This window comes from Elephas maximus, chromosome 26, assembly GCF_024166365.1.
Source record: "Elephas maximus indicus isolate mEleMax1 chromosome 26, mEleMax1 primary haplotype, whole genome shotgun sequence".
Taxonomy (NCBI): Eukaryota; Metazoa; Chordata; class Mammalia; order Proboscidea; family Elephantidae; genus Elephas; species Elephas maximus.
In genome coordinates this window covers 14,985,043-15,003,894 of record NC_064844.1, presented here as the reverse complement: position 1 = coordinate 15,003,894, position 18,852 = coordinate 14,985,043, and the positions used below count along the sequence as shown (strand labels likewise).

The 18,852-nt window shown below is 53.6% G+C and overlaps 1 protein-coding gene across 4 annotated transcripts in view; it reads left to right on the top strand.

Annotated features, from left to right (window-relative positions):
- TTC7A (tetratricopeptide repeat domain 7A) overlaps nt 1-12,810 on the top strand; it is a 158,921-nt gene extending 146,111 nt beyond the window's left edge. The window contains exons 15-16 of one of the 4 annotated variants that reach the window (XM_049870553.1): nt 30-232; nt 10,680-12,810. In XM_049870553.1, coding sequence (XP_049726510.1) covers nt 30-232; nt 10,680-10,901 — 425 coding nt within the window. In that variant the 3' untranslated portion in view covers nt 10,902-12,810. The remainder of the gene's footprint in view (nt 1-29; nt 233-10,679) is intronic. The other 3 variants (XM_049870554.1, XM_049870552.1, XM_049870551.1) reach the window with 3 other exon arrangements.
- Nucleotides 12,811-18,852: the final 6,042 nt, after the last annotated feature.

Here is an 18,852-nt window from a genome sequence, read left to right as displayed (position 1 = left end):
CACCTCCCACTGCCCTTCTGGCTTCACAGCTGAGCTGTTCATGGACCAGCAGCACCTCAAGGAAGCAGGCTTCTGCATCCAGGAGGCGGCGGGCCTCTTCCCCACCTCACACTCGGTGCTCTACATGCGGGGCCGCTTGGCCGAGTTGAAGGGCAGTTTGGAGGAGGCCGAGCAACTGTACAAGGAGGCACTCACGGTGAACCCCGACGGCGTACGCATCATGCACAGCCTCGTGAGTGAGCCCCCATCTTTCCGCCTCACCCCCCCGTCCCCTCTTCTCACCCCGCCTCACACTCCCCCTCTCCTCACCTCTACCCTCCCCTCCCCCCATGCTCCCCCTCACCTCACCTCCACCATATCCTCTCCCCACACTCTTCTCCACCCTCCCCTTCCCCCCCATGTTCCCCTCACCCGCCTCCCACTCTCCCTCCACCGTGGCCAGTACCTCGCGACTGCCGTTCTCTGGCGTTTGAGGGAGGTGGCTTCTTCCTCCTGTCAGGAGAGACCGTTTTCTTTGATCAGGGCCTGGGTCAATGAAGAAGCCTAGAAGGGTTGACTGATACTTTTTGTGACTTCGTTTTTGCTGTAGGTTTCTGTAGGGTTACGCGGCCCCAGAGGGCTTTCTTTTGTTCCTCATCAGGTCATTGAGCTGAAGGCAAATCCAGATTATAGGTAGATACCAAAATACTCTTCTTTCTGGGGGTCCTTGGGCCGCCCCTCAGGCTGGAGGCTAGAGTCCCCAGTTCAGAGCATGTCCCCTTGGTGGCAGAGAGTGGGTGTTCTGGGCCCGGCTCTCATGTCAGGCAGACTCAAGCACATATTGAGAATGACCCCTCAGTGGTAAGAAGGCCCAGGACCAGTCCTAGGCTTGATGCTCACAGACTTGGTTGCTGGGTACAACAGGGGCCTTCCTGTGAGAAGGCTTGGAGGCTGGGAGGTAGGATGCTGGTGCCCTTGTCCTGGGTTTTTCTCTTCCTGGGTGATCATGAGCAAGTCAGCCCTTTCTCTGAACCTTGATTTTACTTACCTATCTGGTGAGGATCCTCTGGTCCAAGAAAATTTATTGAGTACCTGCTCTGACAGGTGGTTATCAGGCCCTAGAAATATGTTTTTTCCAGCCTTCCTTAGCTGCTTTCCGAGACAAATGGAATGATCTGAAACACATAAAGCCTGTTCGTTCACAATTGAATTTTGAAATATAATTTAGGAGTCCACCGCTGGTGATATGGTCCTTCCTGTCAGAGTCTAGGTTCCACCTCTGACGTCCCCCTCGAGAGCTGTTTGAGAAGGTGATTAGACTATCACTGCCTCCCTGCATGGAGAACAGAAGGACCAGGAGAATGACTGCAGATGGCTGCAGGGTTATTGCCAAGGCAGGTCTGGTTTGTTCATAAGTAGAAGCGACAGGGAGTGAGATTTCAGCTCAGTGTGAGGAGAAACATGCTAACTCTTCGTCCAACACAAACTCAATAATCATTTGGTGAGGACGTTGCCAAGAGAACGCAGACATCACTTGCAGGAGGAGCTGGACCAGGCATCTTTATAAGGTCCTCTCCAACCTGAGAGTGCTTAGAAACGGACTAGAGTGCTGGAGATGTCCAGTTCAACTATTATTCCTGCCACCTGATTTCTTCAGGGGTGTTTAACTGGGGCCTGTGTGAACATGCAGTGACATCTCACCCTGACCCACGTCCCCATCCACATGGCTGCCTTCCAGTCTGCTCAGCAAATGTTTGTTTTTTACAAGGCGAGTCCTCCTGCCTCTGCAATTCAGACTGTAGCTTCTCTGATAAATGCCTCGCCGGAGGTCACATCCAGAAACTTGATTAGGGAGATGGGAGGGAGGAGGCAGGCTCTGTCATTAGGCTCACAGCCAGGAAGAGGTGCCCGCCTTCCACTGTGTTCTCGGATATGAGCCTGCCGTCTCAGCCCCACGACCCGACAAAATCCAATAACAAGTACAATTTTGAAGTAACAGTATACCATTTTTCATTTATGCTTATTATTGTTTGTAGCGATTTTCCTGAAATGGAAGCAGTTTCCAAGGGTGGGTTTCCATGGTAACTGAATAGCTGCCCAGAGTGGCTCCCCACAGATGTTTCTGAAATGGCCCTTTTCCTCCTCCCGGGGTGCCTTGCTGATCTGATAAAATTGGAGCAAGCAAGCCGGAGCCAGGCCTGCCCGTCTTTAAAGTTACAAGCAGTGGGGCAGTCGGCTCCAGCGTGGGCAGCCCATCCCCTACCGTGCACTCTGTTCCTGCCAGCATCCCACGCATGAAGAATAGCGGATTTCAACCCCCAGGGAAGAGTTACTAAGCACTCTTTTCCCAAAGACACGCGAAGCCTTTGGCATATGTTAATCTCAAGTGTTCCTGAGCTAAGTGTCTTCCCTGAACTAGCTTTGGACTCAGGACATCTGGAATCTAATCCTAGCCCGGGCCCTAATTCACTCACATTATTTAGGAAAAGACACTTAACTTCCGTGCTCCTGATATCCCTCTTTGTAAAATGAATAATAATCTTCACTGTTCCTAGAATAGTGTTGTTCTAATCAGTGAGGTGATGCACGTGAAAGTGCCTCTAAAAACCCACAGCGCAATACCAGGGAAGGCGAAGCGCAGCATACACACCCCCGCTGTCCAGTCCCTCACCTGTAACAGACATTGCTAATTGATCACAGCACTTTTCCCCACTGAGCACATATGTGTCTTGGGGTCTTTTTCAACAAGACACAGCATGATGGGAACCACTGCTGGTCAGTCCAAGGCAGCACAGCATTTAGGTAAGGGATTCACTGTAAAAACAGTCAGTACATAAGAAGAACTGGTACCCCTGCCCCCCATGGGAGCCAGGCTCCCAGGGATAAGGACATCCTGGCCTAACCACACTGCTGTGGCTTTGTGAGGACACCAGGCTCTGATGGGTACAAGGAGAAGAGCCACCGTGGCCTCTGAGAGCGTGACCACCCTGAAGCCTGGCTGGGAGAGCCCTGGGCCGCTCAGTGAGCCCCTGAGGTAGTGGGTGAGCTCCCCACCCCACGGTCTGGAAAGAAGAGGGTGGAGATGCTCTTAGCATGCTGTGTAGGTGCCGGGGTCGGCCCCACTGTCCTTGCAGCAGGCTCGCCCTCCCCAGGGCTGTGTGCATGAGGCAGGAGAGTTGGGGACAGGCTGGAACAAGCCCTGGGAGAATGGAAGACTGTTGCTTTCAGGACCCAGGGCTCAGACGTTCGTAAGAATATGAACTTTGGCCCCGGAGCAGGTTCTCTGCTCCCCATCCTGCTGCCCTCCCTGACGTGGATGTGGCAGGACATGCCCTGTGGTTCTGGCTCCACCCTGGGCTCAGCTTAAGGTCTTCCACCCTCATCAGGTGGGAAGGAGACACCCTCCTAGATAGTGCTCTGCCAGGGGAGAGTCTTCAAGGTACCCACAGCAGAGTCCCAGAGGGGCTTGTGCATCAAGCTCTGATCCTGCAGACAGCTGCCCACACCAGGCTCATGTATGGCCAGGGATCTTTGAGAGATGGCCAGGTGTGAAAAGAAAAAGGTATGCTCTCTACAGATGAAAATGAAATCACAGGAACAGGTCCTGCCAATCCCTGCCTGCTCTCTCTCAGCCTCCCTCCAGGTAGCCAGAAGCCCCAGTCAGCCAGGGTATTCAAGAATTAGTTTAGAAGAGGAATCCCGAACTTCACCTGCCTGCCCCAGAGGAAGCATGAGAGGGAAGCAGAGTCCTTACCAAGATCAGCAGAGGTGTCAGCCTCTGGTTGACACAGGACTCCAGGGGCTTGGCCGAGAAGGGGCCCCAGCCAGCCTGCACTCCTCTCTCTGAGCCTGTCACTGCCCTGCCATCTCCAGGACCCCTTCTGTACCACTTACGGCAAAAGACCTTCCAAGGCCAGTGCCAAGGGGGAGCGTGGCCCCCCGGGCACCTCCAAGGCACTGGTATCCTAGCCGTCTAGAGCTGCTGCAACAGACATACAAGTGAATGGCTTTAACGGACAGAAATTTATTCTCTCACAGTCTAGTAGGCTAGAAGCCCAAATTCAGGGCATCGGCTCCGGGGAAAGGCTTTCTCTCTCTTTTGGCTCTGGTCCTTCTCATCAATCTTACCCTGGACCTAGGAGCTTCTCCACATAGGAACCTTGGGTCCAAAGGACATGCTCTGCTCCTGGCTCTGCTTTCTTGGTGATATGAGGTCCCACTGTCTCTCTGGCCACTTCTCTCTTTTATATCTCAAAAGAGAGAGGCTTAAGACACAATCTAATCTTGTAGATCTCATCAACGTAACTGCCACCAATCCATCCCAACATCGTAGTGATTGGATTTATGACACACAGGAAAATCACAGATGACAAAATGGTGGACAGTCACTCACATAATACTGGGAATCATGTCCTAGCCAAGTTATCAGATATTTTTGGAGGGCACAATTCAATCCATGACAACTGGGGAGGGAAGAAGGGATGCTGGGGAAGACAAGGAGGCAAGAGAGTGAGAAGGGTCCCTTTGAGTTAACCTGGCCTTTATGCTAGGAGGGTCAGCAACTGTTCACAAGGCTGAGATTAGCATACCTGTCTTAGGTGGGTTCTCTAGAGAAGCGAAACCAGTGAAGCATACAAGTATACACAGAGGGAGATTTATATCAAGGAAACAGCTCACCCAGGTTTAGAGGCTAGGACATCCCAAGTCCATGGGTCAGGCTAGAGGCTTCTCCTGATTCATGTAACCACAGGGGCTGGTGAACCCAAGATCAGCAGGTCAGACAGCAGGGCTCTTGCTCATAGGCTGCAAAGACTGACAAATCCCAAGATTAGTAGACAAGATGGCAGGTAAGCTGCTAGCTCAAGCCCCAAGACTAGGCAGTCAGGTGAGCAGGAGCCAGCTGCAGGATCCAGAGTGAGCAAAAGCCCAGGAGCCTTGCCAAAAAGTCCACCTATTTTGGATGCAGGCCACACCCCCAAGGAACTCTCTTTCAACTAATTGGCTTCTTACAGCAGATTGCGTCATGGGGATGATCACATTATATCAGACCTCATCATGTAGGTGATCACACCATCATACAAATGCCAAACTACAGAACAGCCAAACCACTGAGAATCATGGTCCAGCCAAGTTGACACACAACCTTAATGATCACAGCACCCCAGAGAACGGTTGGATCAGGCCAGGGCGGGGCCAGGGCAGACGGCCATGTGTAGTTCACATGTGGCAAGAAGTACACATGGCATAAGGCTCAGGTAACCTTGGCTAAGAGTGAGGGCAGGGCTTAGGGAGAATCTGAGTTGGAGGATAAGGGAGATTTCAGGCCTTGTTGTGTAATCTTTTGTGTTGGTTAAGATTCTCTTCAGCTCAGAGTTGGCTTTTCTGAGACCGCAGGAAGGAGGACCTGTGAACGCCAGGCTCTGGGGTGGACATTCTTGGCCCTACTCTCGGCCCATGGTCATGCCCAGCTGCTTCAGCATCTACTTCCTGGCTTGAGGAGGAAAGGTATCCTGAGCAGTGAAAGAGAGACTCAGCACCCTGCCTTTTAGAGGTTCCCTGACGCTGGGCAAGGCTGTCTGTGCACAGACCAGCAGGGGTCTCTGGTTCCTTGGCCCTGTGCCTCAGGGTCCAGGGTACACCGTCAGTTCTAGGCTTCTCCCTTCTTGCCCATCTTCCTGACCTGTAGCAGGTGACTTAGAGGGTCCTGGCAGCCTGAGGAAATGGGAAGACCCAGAGGTCTTGCCCTCTGCTTCTGTCTGTGTGTGTGTGTGTGTGCATGCCTGAGTTCTCTACTCATAGGCAACACACAGCCTCTCATCCTTGAAGTCTCACTGGCTCCAGACAAGCAGATACAGAGTAGGGCTTCTGTTTGGCAGGGAAGTTCAATAGGAATGTCTTGTTGACCGTGTGACCTACTCTGAGGTGGTTTTATTGTGGGCTATCTTTTCTTCACTCCTCCCTGAAGGCATGGGAAAGTAGAGAAGGAGGGAGTGTAGAAGGTTCTGGAGGCTCACTGTGTGTGTGAGGTAGAGAGAGGGGACACAAAAGAAGTCCCCGCAGCATGGGCCTGACTGGTGTTCAGAGCCCCTCCCCGCCCCACCTTGTCCCTGGGCTGACAGAGCCCTGAGCATACATCCTGAGCCTTTGTCCTGAGCTCAGAGACCTTCAAGAAGACAAAGGCCTGCTCCCCTGGCTCTGGTCAGGACTGCTGGAAAGCCTTAGGCTGGTGCGTGGGCCCCTGAAGTCTACCACCAACTCACTGATGAGGAATGGAGAGGAAGGAAGCGTTTTGTAAGCTGATCACAGATTCACGTCAGAAATTACTTTCCCTCACCTCAGTGAGGACAGCATGTTGACTTTACCCCAGAATCAATTTTGTCCAAAAAAAGGTCCAGCCCTTTTCCCCCTTGTCCAGAAGGCCGTCTTAGCCCCTCCCAAACAGGCCATCACCACCCCAATAACCGTCACCCCCATTAAGCTCTGTCTCCTCAGGATGTTCACTTCCAGACCCGGAAGTCCAGAGGCCTAGCTTCCTGACTTAGCCTTGAGTCCTGAGTCCAAGGAAGTCTGGGAATTTTTTCTCAGCAGGGCCCTTTCCTGTGAGGGCCTTCCAGCCAGGCCTCAAGTGGGGTCTAAAAGGATTTGTACGTTTTCTTCCAACTGGCCTTGGAGCTGAAATGTGGTGGGGGTGTGGTAGTACAAGGGGACCGGGTCTTGGCCTAGAGCTGCACCTGGTTCCCAGTCTGGTTGGACAGGTTAAGGCTGACACACCTGACAGAGTTGGGAAGGCCGAGCGCCCTGCTGGAACTTGGGGCCAAAAAGTCCAGGCTGCAGAACCGGGATGGCCCAGATGTGCCCGGCCCTCCCTCCCAGGGTGTGTCAGCGCTTGGGGTGGGTGAAGCACACCAGCCACTCCCTGCAGCCCCAGTGTCCCCAGGCAGGGGCCCCAGGGACCAGGAGGCTCCAGCAGCCTCCAGCTGATTCCCGACTTCCCAGCTGGAGAGACTGTTACAGAATCCCAGGAATGTGCCTTGAGCTCAGAGAGAAAATTCCCAAAATAACTTCTATAAATACTTGAGTGAAGGGGCAGGGAGGAGCTCCCAGCCTGGCCTGCAGCTGGCCTAGCTCTAGGACAGTTTCCCAGGGCAGACCTTCTTCCCCAAAAGAAGGCAAAGGCTCACACGCCTGGGCCTTCCTGCCGCCCTCCCCTCTGGGGGACATTGTCAGGCTCTGCATTAATGGGGTGGGATAGTGTTCGGTGGCAATTTTGAAAAACAAAGGCAGAACCCCTTTTCCCCTCGTTCCCTGTCCCAGGCCCTTGTCCCCACCCTGACAGGGAAGGTCCCCTGGAGCCTCCATACAAATAGCAACAACCAGGCCCTGCGCAGGGTGGCCTGTCTCCCTGGCCCTAAGAGTCAGGCTTTGCTGAGCTGGGCCTGGGCACACCCCTCCCCACCGCTGGCAAGTCCAGGTCAGCCCGCATGTGTGAGTGCCTCTGGGTACCCTGTTCTGTGTCCAGGACTCTCCCATAGAGCATTGTTGAGCTTTTGTCCCCTGGGGAATAGCTAAGCAGGCAGGAGCCAGTGACCCTTCCCCTCTCGGCTTAGGGACAGGGCAGAGACCCCACACAGGAGCATCACAGCAGCCTGAGCCTCCCGACAGCCTCTAGGTGATTGTCTTTGTGTGGGTCCTCAGGGAGGGCCACCAGGGCCAGCGCCTGGTTAGCAGAGATGTGGTCAGATGCTCCCTCCTTCCTGAACTCCAGGAAGGGAGGGAAGAAGGAATGGGTGGAGTTTGGAATTTTCTGAGGACTTCCTGCCTCTCCCTGAAACCATAGTGGTTATGATCAACCCAACCTCCCCATCCCCCTTATAGACACAGAACTTAACCTCCATAAATACTTTCCAGGGCGTTTCTAATCCTTGTGGGTAGGTGGCAAGGTGAGGAGGGGCACAAGCTGAGGGGCACTCAGCAGGTCTAGTCTCCTGCCTCAGCGTGGAGAGCCCCTATAGCAGAGTGCGCTGGCAAGGAATTAGCAGAATATTTGGATGGGAGACCAATCCTGGTTCTGAGTTCCCACCATCTCCTTGGAGACCTGTTCTCTGGGCAGCTAGGGGCAGGTGGGTGTCAGCAGACCCTAGGCCCAGAGCTGGGCTGGTTGCAGAGCAGGTGAGCCCATCTTCCTGGGGCCAGGCCCAGCCTAGTTGTCAAGCAGCAAACAGCCCCGAGTTGCTACCAAACATGAACGCGGCTGGTGTCAGGGGCAGGTGGCAGCAGATCCTGTTACAGGCACCAGGCCTCCCGGCCCCAGCCTGACCCCCACCTGGTGTCTCCTTTCAGGCCCTAAGGTCATCACCCGTGGTGGGGGCGGGGGGTGGTGACTCACAGAGAGCCTTGCCCTCTCCCAGCCACCAGAGAAATCGGCTGCACCACCCTCCCCTTCACCCCGCAGGTCCCTCTGCCCGTCTTGGGGACGTCCTGTGTGCTGTCTGCCCACCATGTGTCCCTGAATGCTTTCAAATTCGTCATCGCAGAATCCTCAGAGTAGCTCTCGGCAGGAGGACCGTTCTTGCCCCTGGCTTACTGATGAGGAGACCATGGCAATGGCTCGGTACCCCTGGCCAGTGCTTGTCCGTGCAGAGCTAGACGCCCCCATGGGGTGGCTGGCTGTGGAGCCCCTGGCTATTGGCTGACACATGCCACGCCAAGGACCCACTGCAAACCTTCCACCTGAGAGGAGAGCCAGCACACACCCCTGCAGCCTGAGGACACATCAGGCTCCTTTCCAACTCCCACACACTTCTCCAGAGCAGGGGTTTTCAAACTTGTTTTCAGCAATGGAGCGCTTGTTTCAAACAAAATCTTACGTGAAGTTCAGTATAGAAAAACTAGTATGTAACAGCCACTTGGGCCGGGCCCCTCCCTGCCGGAGACTTGGGCTCTGGAGGCCCTGACAGTCTTCCCCTCTGTCCTCCGTTGCTCCCCCACAGGCAGCACTCAGAAGCCTCAAACCTTCCATTTTTGGTGCTTAATTTTGGTGTCTGGCGGCCTGTCGTCTCGCCTCCCTTCCCTCCTCCCTGAGGGCTCTGTTCCACTCAAACGCTGCTCAGGTCCGCCTCCCGGGCCATGTGGGCAGAGTGGCTTGGCCTAGTGCCCTGCTGGCCGTCCTGGGTTCCCTGAGTCAGCACTGCTCCCATCTGGCCTGAGCTGGGCTGGCTGGAGACCCACCCTCCTCCCATAGCCCTCCGCATTGTGTTCGTGCTTCCTTGGGTACGTCTTTGCCCAGCGGTTGATAGAGGCACCGTGAATATGGCCCCTTCTCCCCGATCCTTTGGCCTCTGGAGGCAGAGGGGGGCTTTTCATAGGACTTCCCAATCTTTCACTAATTGGTTGTGTTCCAAGCTCTCGGAAGACTTATGAAATCAGGCTTGTGCATCTCCCCAGTGGGTCTCCATAGCAACGGAGGGCCTAACTCTGGGGAGTGCGGCGAGGAGAATGTTCCAGCTAAAAATGTACATGGCCATCGGTGGGCGGGCACCAGAGAAGGGGCTCCTGGCACAGAGAAGGCAGCTGCCACCCCCACCTGCCTGTCCAAGAAGTCAGTATAGTTATGGCTTTACCTCATGTCTTTAAAGGACCCGTGCGTTGCCATCCTATGCTGCCTTCAAGGGCTGGAACAAAGATCAACTGGATAGTGCAAAGCAGCCTTTGTGGGACCTGAGGCAGACCCGGGGGCCACAAGGCAGACTCCCGCCCCCTTCCCCCAGCCGCACTCACCACCCTGTCCCACTGCACCCTTCCCAGCGTGGGTGGAGAGGATGGAGAGGAGACGAGGTGCTAGTTTCACTTCCCAACCCCTTTTTGTGACAATTTCTGTCACTTCCCTTCTCTCTCTGGCAACAGGGTTGTTTGAGCCAAACAGCAGGGCCCAGGTTCCCAGCATACTCCTGACCTTTTCCTCCAGGGCCTTTCTTCTCTGAGCTGATCCTGGCCTTTATCCCAGCACCCGCCTCTGGTCCCTGGCCATCTGACTCCTCCTGTCGTCCTCACCTGCTGGGCCAGGCACCCACAGGGCCCCTTGATGCAGGCAGGCAGTGGAGCTGCCCTCTCGCCAACAGGCTTGAGCACCTCCTGTCTGGTGGTCGTGTGTGAAGGCATTTCGTGGACCTTGTCAGTCTCTCGGCATCCCCGGGGTGAAGGTGAAGGGCAGCTGCAAGGTGCAGGCAGCAAGGACTGTGAGAACAGAAATCCCATTTATTGAGCGCTCTTAGCGTGCCAGACCCAGTTCTGAGTGCCTTACCTTACTGAGTCATTAAGACTTCACAACAACCCTAGGGGTGGGCACTGCTGTTTCACCATTTACAGAGGAGGAAACGGGGCCAGAGAATTGGGCGACTTCCTCAGGATCCCCCAGCTGGGAAGGGGAAGACACAAAGGCAGGCCTGCTGACTGAAAACCTGTGTCTGGGGGCCCAGGAGGAGCAGGCCTCTTGGAGGCGCCTCTGGGAACCTGGGGCTGAAGCAAGGCCTGGACAGGGAGAGGCAGGATTTGCAGGGGTACGAGGCACAGTTGATGTTGCCCTAACCAGAGACACGGGACCTTTCGCGCTGCTGGCAGGGCTGCTTGCTCCTTGCCCCTACTGCCCAGGTGCCCTGGTCCCCAGATGTTCTCACTAACCCTGCCCTGTGCTTGGTCTCCAGGGCCTGATGCTGAGTCGGCTGGGTCGCAAGAGCCTGGCCCAGAAGGTGCTGCGGGACGCCGTGGAGAGGCAGAGCACCTGCCACGAGGCCTGGCAGGGCCTGGGTGAGGTGCTGCAGGCCCAGGGCCAGAGCGAGGCTGCCGTCGACTGCTTCCTCACCGCCCTCGAGCTGGAGGCCAGCAGCCCCGTCCTGCCCTTCTCCATCATCCCCAGAGAGCTCTGACATCCCGCTGCAGCAAAGGGAGGGAAGGAGCTGCTGGTGCGTGGGCGGGCAGACTGACAGGCGCAGGGAGCACGGTCAGGGGACAGTGGCCCCTCAGGTGGTGGGCCTCAGGGAAATACATCTCTAGCAAACACCTGCAGGCTGCAGCCCGGGTTCTCCTGGTCTCCCGTCTCTGCTTTCCTCCAGAGCCAACTGGGCCTGGGAGCCACTCATCTGGGTGAGGCTGGGTGGAAAGATTTGCATCAAAAGCAAATCCCTTGCTCCTTGGAACTCAGCCATCCCTGGCGTCTCTGGGCGAGGAAGTGCCCGGGAAGCCACATCTCCACAGGCCCCTCCCTGCATGCACACTAAGGGTCTGTGTGCCTTGGGTACCTCCCCCCAACATCCCTGACACTGGGATTCCCCAGCTTTGCAGAAGCTTTAGCCTCAAAGCTCAGCTCTCTGCTATCCAACACCAAAGATGAACCCCGCAAGCTGCCCTCTGTCTGGGCCAAGAGGATTTTTCAGGCTCTTCCTGGGTGCCTTGGGAGACGGTCTGGCTTGAACCCTAAAGTGACTTTGTAGAGTTGTGGTGACTGGACTGACTCCACCAGAACCAGGAGCTCAAGCAGAGGAGCCTCATGGCTGTGCTCGGTCCCCGCGCCACACCTCCAAACCTTGGGGTCTATGAGCCCACAGAGTGGCTGTCCCTTCCCAGCCTCAGGATAGTGGCAGGGTTTTTATTGCTCTCAGGTCTTGCCCAGGGTGCTGAGAGCTTGAGGAATGTGGGGCAAGGGGGAGGAGGATGCACTCTTTGGGTACCTGTCCCCGACTCTCAGTTACTGGATGATGTCCAGAGATACCCCCTTTGCCCCATGAGGCCAGTTGGGCCTCAGTGTGTTCTTTCTCCTACCAAGTGCCTTTGGGGTCTTGTGTCTGGCCAGGGGCACCAAGCGCTGACCCTAACTAACCCTTCCATTTCATCTACCCCCAGCTCCCCAGCCCAAGCTGCCCCCTCAGGCCTTAGGCCAGTGGCCCCTCAAGGAGTAATGTCTGTGGAGGTGACAGTCGTTAAGACTCTCCTGGCTACATCCCACCACCCACAGCCCATTTATTACCTCAGGCTTAATTGGGTGACCTGGTCTCACCCTGGCCATTGGGTTCCCCTGCCTGGGGCCTCACAGGATCTAGGGTTAGAGACCCATGGAGGGAACAGCACCCCAGCCCCCGCTCTCTGGGGTTGAGCAGGTACCTGTGCTTCAGAGAGACCCCTGTCTGCAGGGCTAGGAGGGCTGGCGGGCAGGTATCGGCCCTGCTGGGTGGTGCCCTGGAGGCCTATCGGGGAATTCTTTTTTTATCTGCACTTTGGGGTTTTTTTGGGTTTTAGTTTTAAAAGCTCATCAGATACAGCGTCTTGTTTTAAGATCCAGGGAAAGGTTGGGTGGGGGCTGCCTGGTTTGTCAGAGCCCCGTCTATTTCTCAGAAGGAAAGCACTGGCGGAGACCCACCCTCCGGGCCGCACCAGCCCAGCACTGCGCAGCGAGGTACACCTGAGCAGAGCCTGCACCTCCTCGCCTGCTCAGGCCCAGTGAGGCGCCGCGCGGGACACTGGGCATTCCCCTCTTGGTTGAAGGCTCTCTGTATATCTGTGTGTGTATATAAATATATATATATATATATATGATAGAGATATATTTTTATTCTGGAATTCTGTTAGGAAAAACATAAACAAGGAAAAGCAAATGCTATCGATTTGCCTTGGGGTGCCCAGAAAAGGCACCGACCGAATGCACTTCAGCTCTAAGCGTTCCCACACGGGAAGCCATAGAGGGCCCAGCCAAGTTGCTGACAGTGTCTTTGCAGGTTGAATAAAAAGACCCTTGAAAGGGAAGCAGGTCCTGATGTCTGTGTATTCATTCATCCACACTCACCCCTGTCCCAGGGCCCTGGTGAGGCCAGATTGTAGGAGCACCAGGGCCCAGCAGGGAGGAGGGTAGGGGAGAGGAGGGAGGGGCCTCTGAGAAGGTTGTGACTGGAGAGGGTGAGAGGCAGAGCTTGGGGAGGGTGCTGAGGTCGGGACAGAAGCCTGGAGGCCCAGGGGTCTAGGCAGGGCCAACTCTGGCCTCTAGTCTGTTCAGAAACTAGTGGGCCTGAGCCCCCTGCCACCTCCAGGGCACAGCTGGGAGAAGCTAGGGGGGGACTTGCTGTCTGACCAGCCTGGGGGACAGTGCCCGGAGAGGGGTGCATGGCCACACCCAGGCCATGTCCAGAGCAACCACCTCCACTAAGACATGCATACCAACACACTCCTAATGTACACTTATATCACATACTGTTGTAGTTACCTAGTGTTGCTGTCACAGAAATACCACAGGTGGGTGGCTTTAACATTTATTTTCTCACAGGGAGGCTGGCATCGGAACTCGGCGCCGCCTCTAGGGGAAGGCTTATCGTCTCTGTCTGCTCTGGGGGAAGGCCTTTGTTTCCTTTGAGCTTCTGCTCCTGAGTGATCTTCCTGTGGCTTGGCAGCTGTCTTCCCCATCTCTGCTTGTTAATATGCTTGTTTAATCTCATATCTCAAAAGAGATCGACTTAAGACATACACTAATACTGCCTCATTAACATAACAAAACAACCCACTCCCAAATGGAATTATAACCACAGGTATTCCCATTGCCGTTGAGTCAATTTGGACTCATAGTGACCCTAGAGAACAGAGTCAAACTGCCCCATCGGGTTTCCAAGGCTGTAAATCTTTACAGAAGCAGGCTGCCACATCTTTCTCCCACAGAGCGGCTGTTGGGTTTGAACCGCCGACCTTTCGGTTAGCAGCTGAATGCTTAACCACTGCATCACCAGGGCTCCTTAACCACAGTATAGGGGTTAAGATAATACATATTTTGGGGGCACACAATTCAAACCGTAACACTAACATAATAAAATATGCATCAAAAATATAAAGGCTAAGTGTATCCTGAGGAACAGTTTTTCTTCTTATACCCTCAATAAATTATCTGGTGACCTCCCAAGGCTGCAGGTACCCGACTTTGGATACAGCTGCCCTTGAGGCTTCCCCTAGAATGTAGGGCTGACCTAGACAGAACCTCCCATGCCCTCCACCACCTGGGGCCACAGCTTGCTGTCCTAGTGAGGACGGCCTTGTCTTGGAGCCTGTCAAGCTTCTCTTTTGTGAGACTTTTTTAAGGCAACACTTCACAAACTTCAGTAATTTAACAATTGGTATTAAAATATTTGTCACACACTCTAACCTCCAGCTCATAGCCACCTTGGTTGAGAATTAATGGCTGCCTGAGGCCACAGGTGGTGGGACCATATCTAACAGTCAGGGAAAAAGGTCTAGAAAGTTCACCCTACAAGAAAGAGAGTGGTGGGGGTGAAGGAGAGGGGAATTTGTTCAGAGAGAAGAGGCCGGTAGGCCTTCCTGTTGCTGACAAGGGTTTGCCAATATGACCTTCAGTTAGTAGAAGTTAGAAAGTCAGGCAATAGTGGAGATATGCTGAACCCCAGGCATTTCCCAACCCCCCAGGTCCCCCTGCAGGCCCCTCGATCACACACACAAACTCTCTTTGGAGGGAGAGGCTGTGGTATGTAAACCCCGCATGCCCCAAACCAGGGTTAGGATATGGGGAGGAGACTGGGGCTGTCCTGTCCCCTCCATGGGCCTCTACCCACCCACCCACTGTCTAGGACACGGGCACCACTTGTGCTCTTCCGTATTAGCCGTGTTTATCTGCAGGCACAAATATGAATGGAATTCCAGCCACCAGCACCCGGACTCCTTTCTGGCACCAAAGTGTTCATTGTTGCAGTCACACCCCAGCCAGCACTCGGATGCTGTCACTGGGCAAATATTTCTTGGCCTTTTGAAGCGTTGGGCTAAACAAGCTCCACTTGCCCAGCCCCTGCTGCCAGCTCTTGACGGTAACCTGAAGTCAGGGAGTCTCATGCATAGGTGACCTGTGGGACCCCCACCTCCACTTAGTTTCCTAGTGCGGCTGTAACAGAAATACTGTAAGTGGGTGGCTTTAAAAGCAGAAATGTATGTTATCATAGTTTCGGAGACTACAAGTCTGAATTCAGGGTGCCTTCTCTGCTGTTGTTAGGTGCCATCGAGTTGGTTCCAACTCATAGTGACCCTACGTACAACAGAAGGAAACACTGCCTCGTCCTGCCCTATACTCAGAGTTGTTGTTATGCTTGACCCCATCATTGCAGCCACTGTGTCAATCCATCTCATTGAGGGTCTTCCTCTTTTTTGCTGACTCTCTACCAAGCTGATATCCTTCTCCAGGGACTGGTCCTTCCTGATAACATGTCCAAAGTATGCCTGCTCTAGGGGAAGGCGTTCTCTCTCTGTTGGCTCTGGAGGAAGGGCCTTGTCTCTTTTTTGGCTTCTGTTCCTAAACTTCTTGGTGGCCTGCATGTGGCAGGGCATCTATCTTCCCCCATCTCTGCTTGCTTAATCTGCTGCTTTTATATATCAAAGAGATTAACTCAAGATACACCCTACGCTAATACGGCCTCATTAACATAAAGAAAACCCATCCCTAAATGGGATTAACACCAAACCTGTTGCTGTAGACTGATTCCAACTCAAAAGCACCCTATAGGACGAAGTAGAACTACCCCATAGGGTTTCCAAGGCTGTAATCTTTATAGAAGCAGACTGCCACATCCTTCTCCCTTGGAGCAGCTGCTAGGTTTGAACCACTGACCTTTTAGCTAGCAGCAGAGCACTAACCACTGTACCATCAGGGTTCCTCACCACAGGTATACCAAACAAAAAAACCAAACCCGGTGCCATCGAGTCGATTCCGACTCATAGCGACCTATAGGACAGAGTAGAACTGCCCCATAGAGTTTCCAAGAAGTGTCCAGCGGATTCAAACTGCCGACCCTTTGGTTAGCAGCTGTAGCACTTAATCGCTACGCCACCAGGGTTTCCGCCACAGGTATAGGGGTGAAGATTTACAACACATACTTTGGGGGATACAGTTCAGTCATAACAGGGATCCATGGAAACTTGAGCCACCAGGAGTCCCCTGCTGGAGCTTCACAGGGGCTTCCTGGGTCCCCAGACACCCTCCTCTCTGCCAACAGCTCCCCCCACTGACTGGAGGCCCAGGGCCCTGCTTTAGTGGAGAGGAATAACACTCAGTGCCCACAATCCCAGCCCCTTTTGCAGGAAGCAGCCAGAGTGGAAGATCCTTAAGCAGAGGTTGCTCCAGAGGCTGGAAGTCCCCCCAAACAGCAAGGGAGTTCAGAAGATCCCGGGCAGCCAGAAAACACGAAAAGGTCCACCACGGAGCTATGCGTTGGGCCATGTGACCCTACCGTCCTGACCACCAGCCAGCTGACTGGACTATGAGTGGGTTCCAGAGCCAATATCTGGTTCCATGGGCTGGCCTGAAGCCTATAGAGTGACCTGGGGTGCCCTGTACTGGTGGTGACAGGGGCACCCTATACAGAAGCATCCCAGGCTGGTGGTGACTGACAGCGTTCTCTTGTTCTTCCACACTCTCTCTCTCTTTTAACTTTCCCTTTGGGATTTGGCAAGAAGTGAGTCGTTGTGGGCTTCTTTCAAAAAACTGCAGATTATTATTTGTTTTTTTTTTTCTGAACCATTTGAGGGTAAAACCAAAAACCAAATCCATTGCCATTGAGTCGATTCTGACTCATATAGCCACCCTATAGGACAGAGTAGAACTGCCCCATAGAGTTTCCAAGGAGCACCTGGTGGATTCGAACTGCCGCCATTCTTGGTTAGCAGCCAGAGCACTATAACCAGTACGCCACCGGGGTTTCCCAATTGAGGATAGGTTGTATAAGTCATGCCCTTTTTCCCCTTAATACTTTAGTGTGCATTTACTGAAAACAAGGCCATTTTCTCACATAATCACACAGCACAGGAAATTTAACATTGATACAATTCTTTTATCCAACGTAGGGGAAAAAACATCACAAAGTTTAGTAAAGCAAAAAGAAAGTTTTATGTGGCATATATTCAAAAAGGCCCAAGTGGGAAGTAGACAAGCGTGTTGCTAGAGCCATGTCTGTCCAAGTCCAAGGAAATATTACAGAATAGACAAGAATGGGAAAACGGATAAGAATGCTGCCACAGCCGTGTCTGTCCGAGTCCAGAGAATATCACGGAATAGACAGAAGTGGGAGAACAGACCAGCATGCTGCCACAGCCCTGTCAGCCCAAGTCCAAGGAACGTTACAATGTCATCAGTCTATATTAACATTACAAATGGGCAAAACCATTGAAAGCTTCACCTTTTCACAGATTGGCTAGAAACTGTGGTCCGACATTTTGAATTGTCTTTTTTAACAATCATTGGCACAGGTTTCAGTAACAACAGCCAAGAGGGTCTTCATTGGTCCAGCAAATTTCTATTCACTAAATGCTAATAGAAAAAGATAAGAGTGGAAAGTCTTTGGTGTTCCAGCTTATGTGAAAAGTTCCCTAAAAGATATTTTCCAGGATTATTCTATTGTCTTTATCTCAGGGCCCAGTTGATGTGTCCTTGTGAGTCCTTGTGAGCTCTTGTGAGCCCAGTTCCAGCTGGGTCACATTCTCTATGCTCAAGGACAGGGAATAATGATTCCAGTATTGTTTCCTAAATCTTATCAAATGTACTATTCCCACATCCCAATTTCATGGCTAATATTCTTTAAAGGGCTGTTTCCTTCCATTAGGGGACCCAGTCCAGGATCAGGTATTCCATTTGGTTGTCATGTGTCTTTAGTCTCCTTCAATCCAGAGCGGGTCCTTCGCCCTCATTGCCTTTCTTGACATTGACGTTGTGAAGAATGAGCAGGGTCTGCCTCCATCTTGATTCTCAGTGTGGGACAGACAGAAGGAGGCCGTGGGTGGTGGGAGCGGAGGCTGAAAGCGACAGAAGGCTCAGAGCAGAAAGGAGAAGAGAGGACAGTTGACTGGAAGGAGTAGGAAGGTAAAAGCAGAACTGAAGAGTGTAGGTGAATCTCCTCAAAGGCAGAGAATCGAAAGAAACAGAGGCCTACTTTGGAGGGGGCAGAAAGACGATGGAATCACTGTAGCTATGTGCCATCGAGTCGATTCCAACTCATGGTGACCCCATGTGACGGAGTAGAGCTGCCCCATAGGTTTCCAAGGCTGTAATCTTTATGGAAGCAGATCACCAGGTCTTTCTCCTGCAGAGCGGATGGGTGGGATCAAACTGCCAACCCTTCGGTTAGCAGCCGAGCGCGTAACCTTCACCACCAGGGCTCTAGAGCTCCATTGTGTCCTGACCGTTCCAGCTTCCACGGGTCGTCTCTGAAGTGAAGATTCCCTTCTGCCTTGTTCCCTCGTATCCTTACAAACACCCCTACGAAGCCTGCAGGGACCCTGAGCATCGGTGGCTGGTGGCCTGCACATCTTCTGAGAGACACCACACTCTTCTTCCCTATGGACATCTCTGTGTGCGCCCGAAGACCAACCTCTGGGGTGCACCAGGGCACCACCCATGAGAGCGAAGAGGGCTTGGCAGGAAAAGAGGGGCCCAGGCAGGCACTGTAAGATCTCCATCTCACAGGGAGGAAGCTTGAGGCGCATAGAGGTGAGGCGGTCTGCTCAAGTCCCTCAGACATTCAGCCTGCATTCCAGAACCTGGCCAATAGCATTCACGTGTGGCACACACACCAGCTGAGGAACACGTGCCCGAAATGGGGATCAGGATACAGACAGGCCAGAATGGGGAGACTGAAGAGAAAATGGCCTCACGTGTAAGCTCTGACACAGGACAGGGGTCCCTTCCCAGCTGGGAGATCAGAAGCACAGACGGCCTTCTCCCAGACCCCCCACAGCCTGGTCAGCCTTATAGAACTCCGACTGATCTCTCTTGCTTTAGGTTGGGCCCAGAAGGAAGAGGCCAAGCTCTTCTCACTCCTATCCTGTGCCTAGGCCTGGGGTCATCTCTGCCTC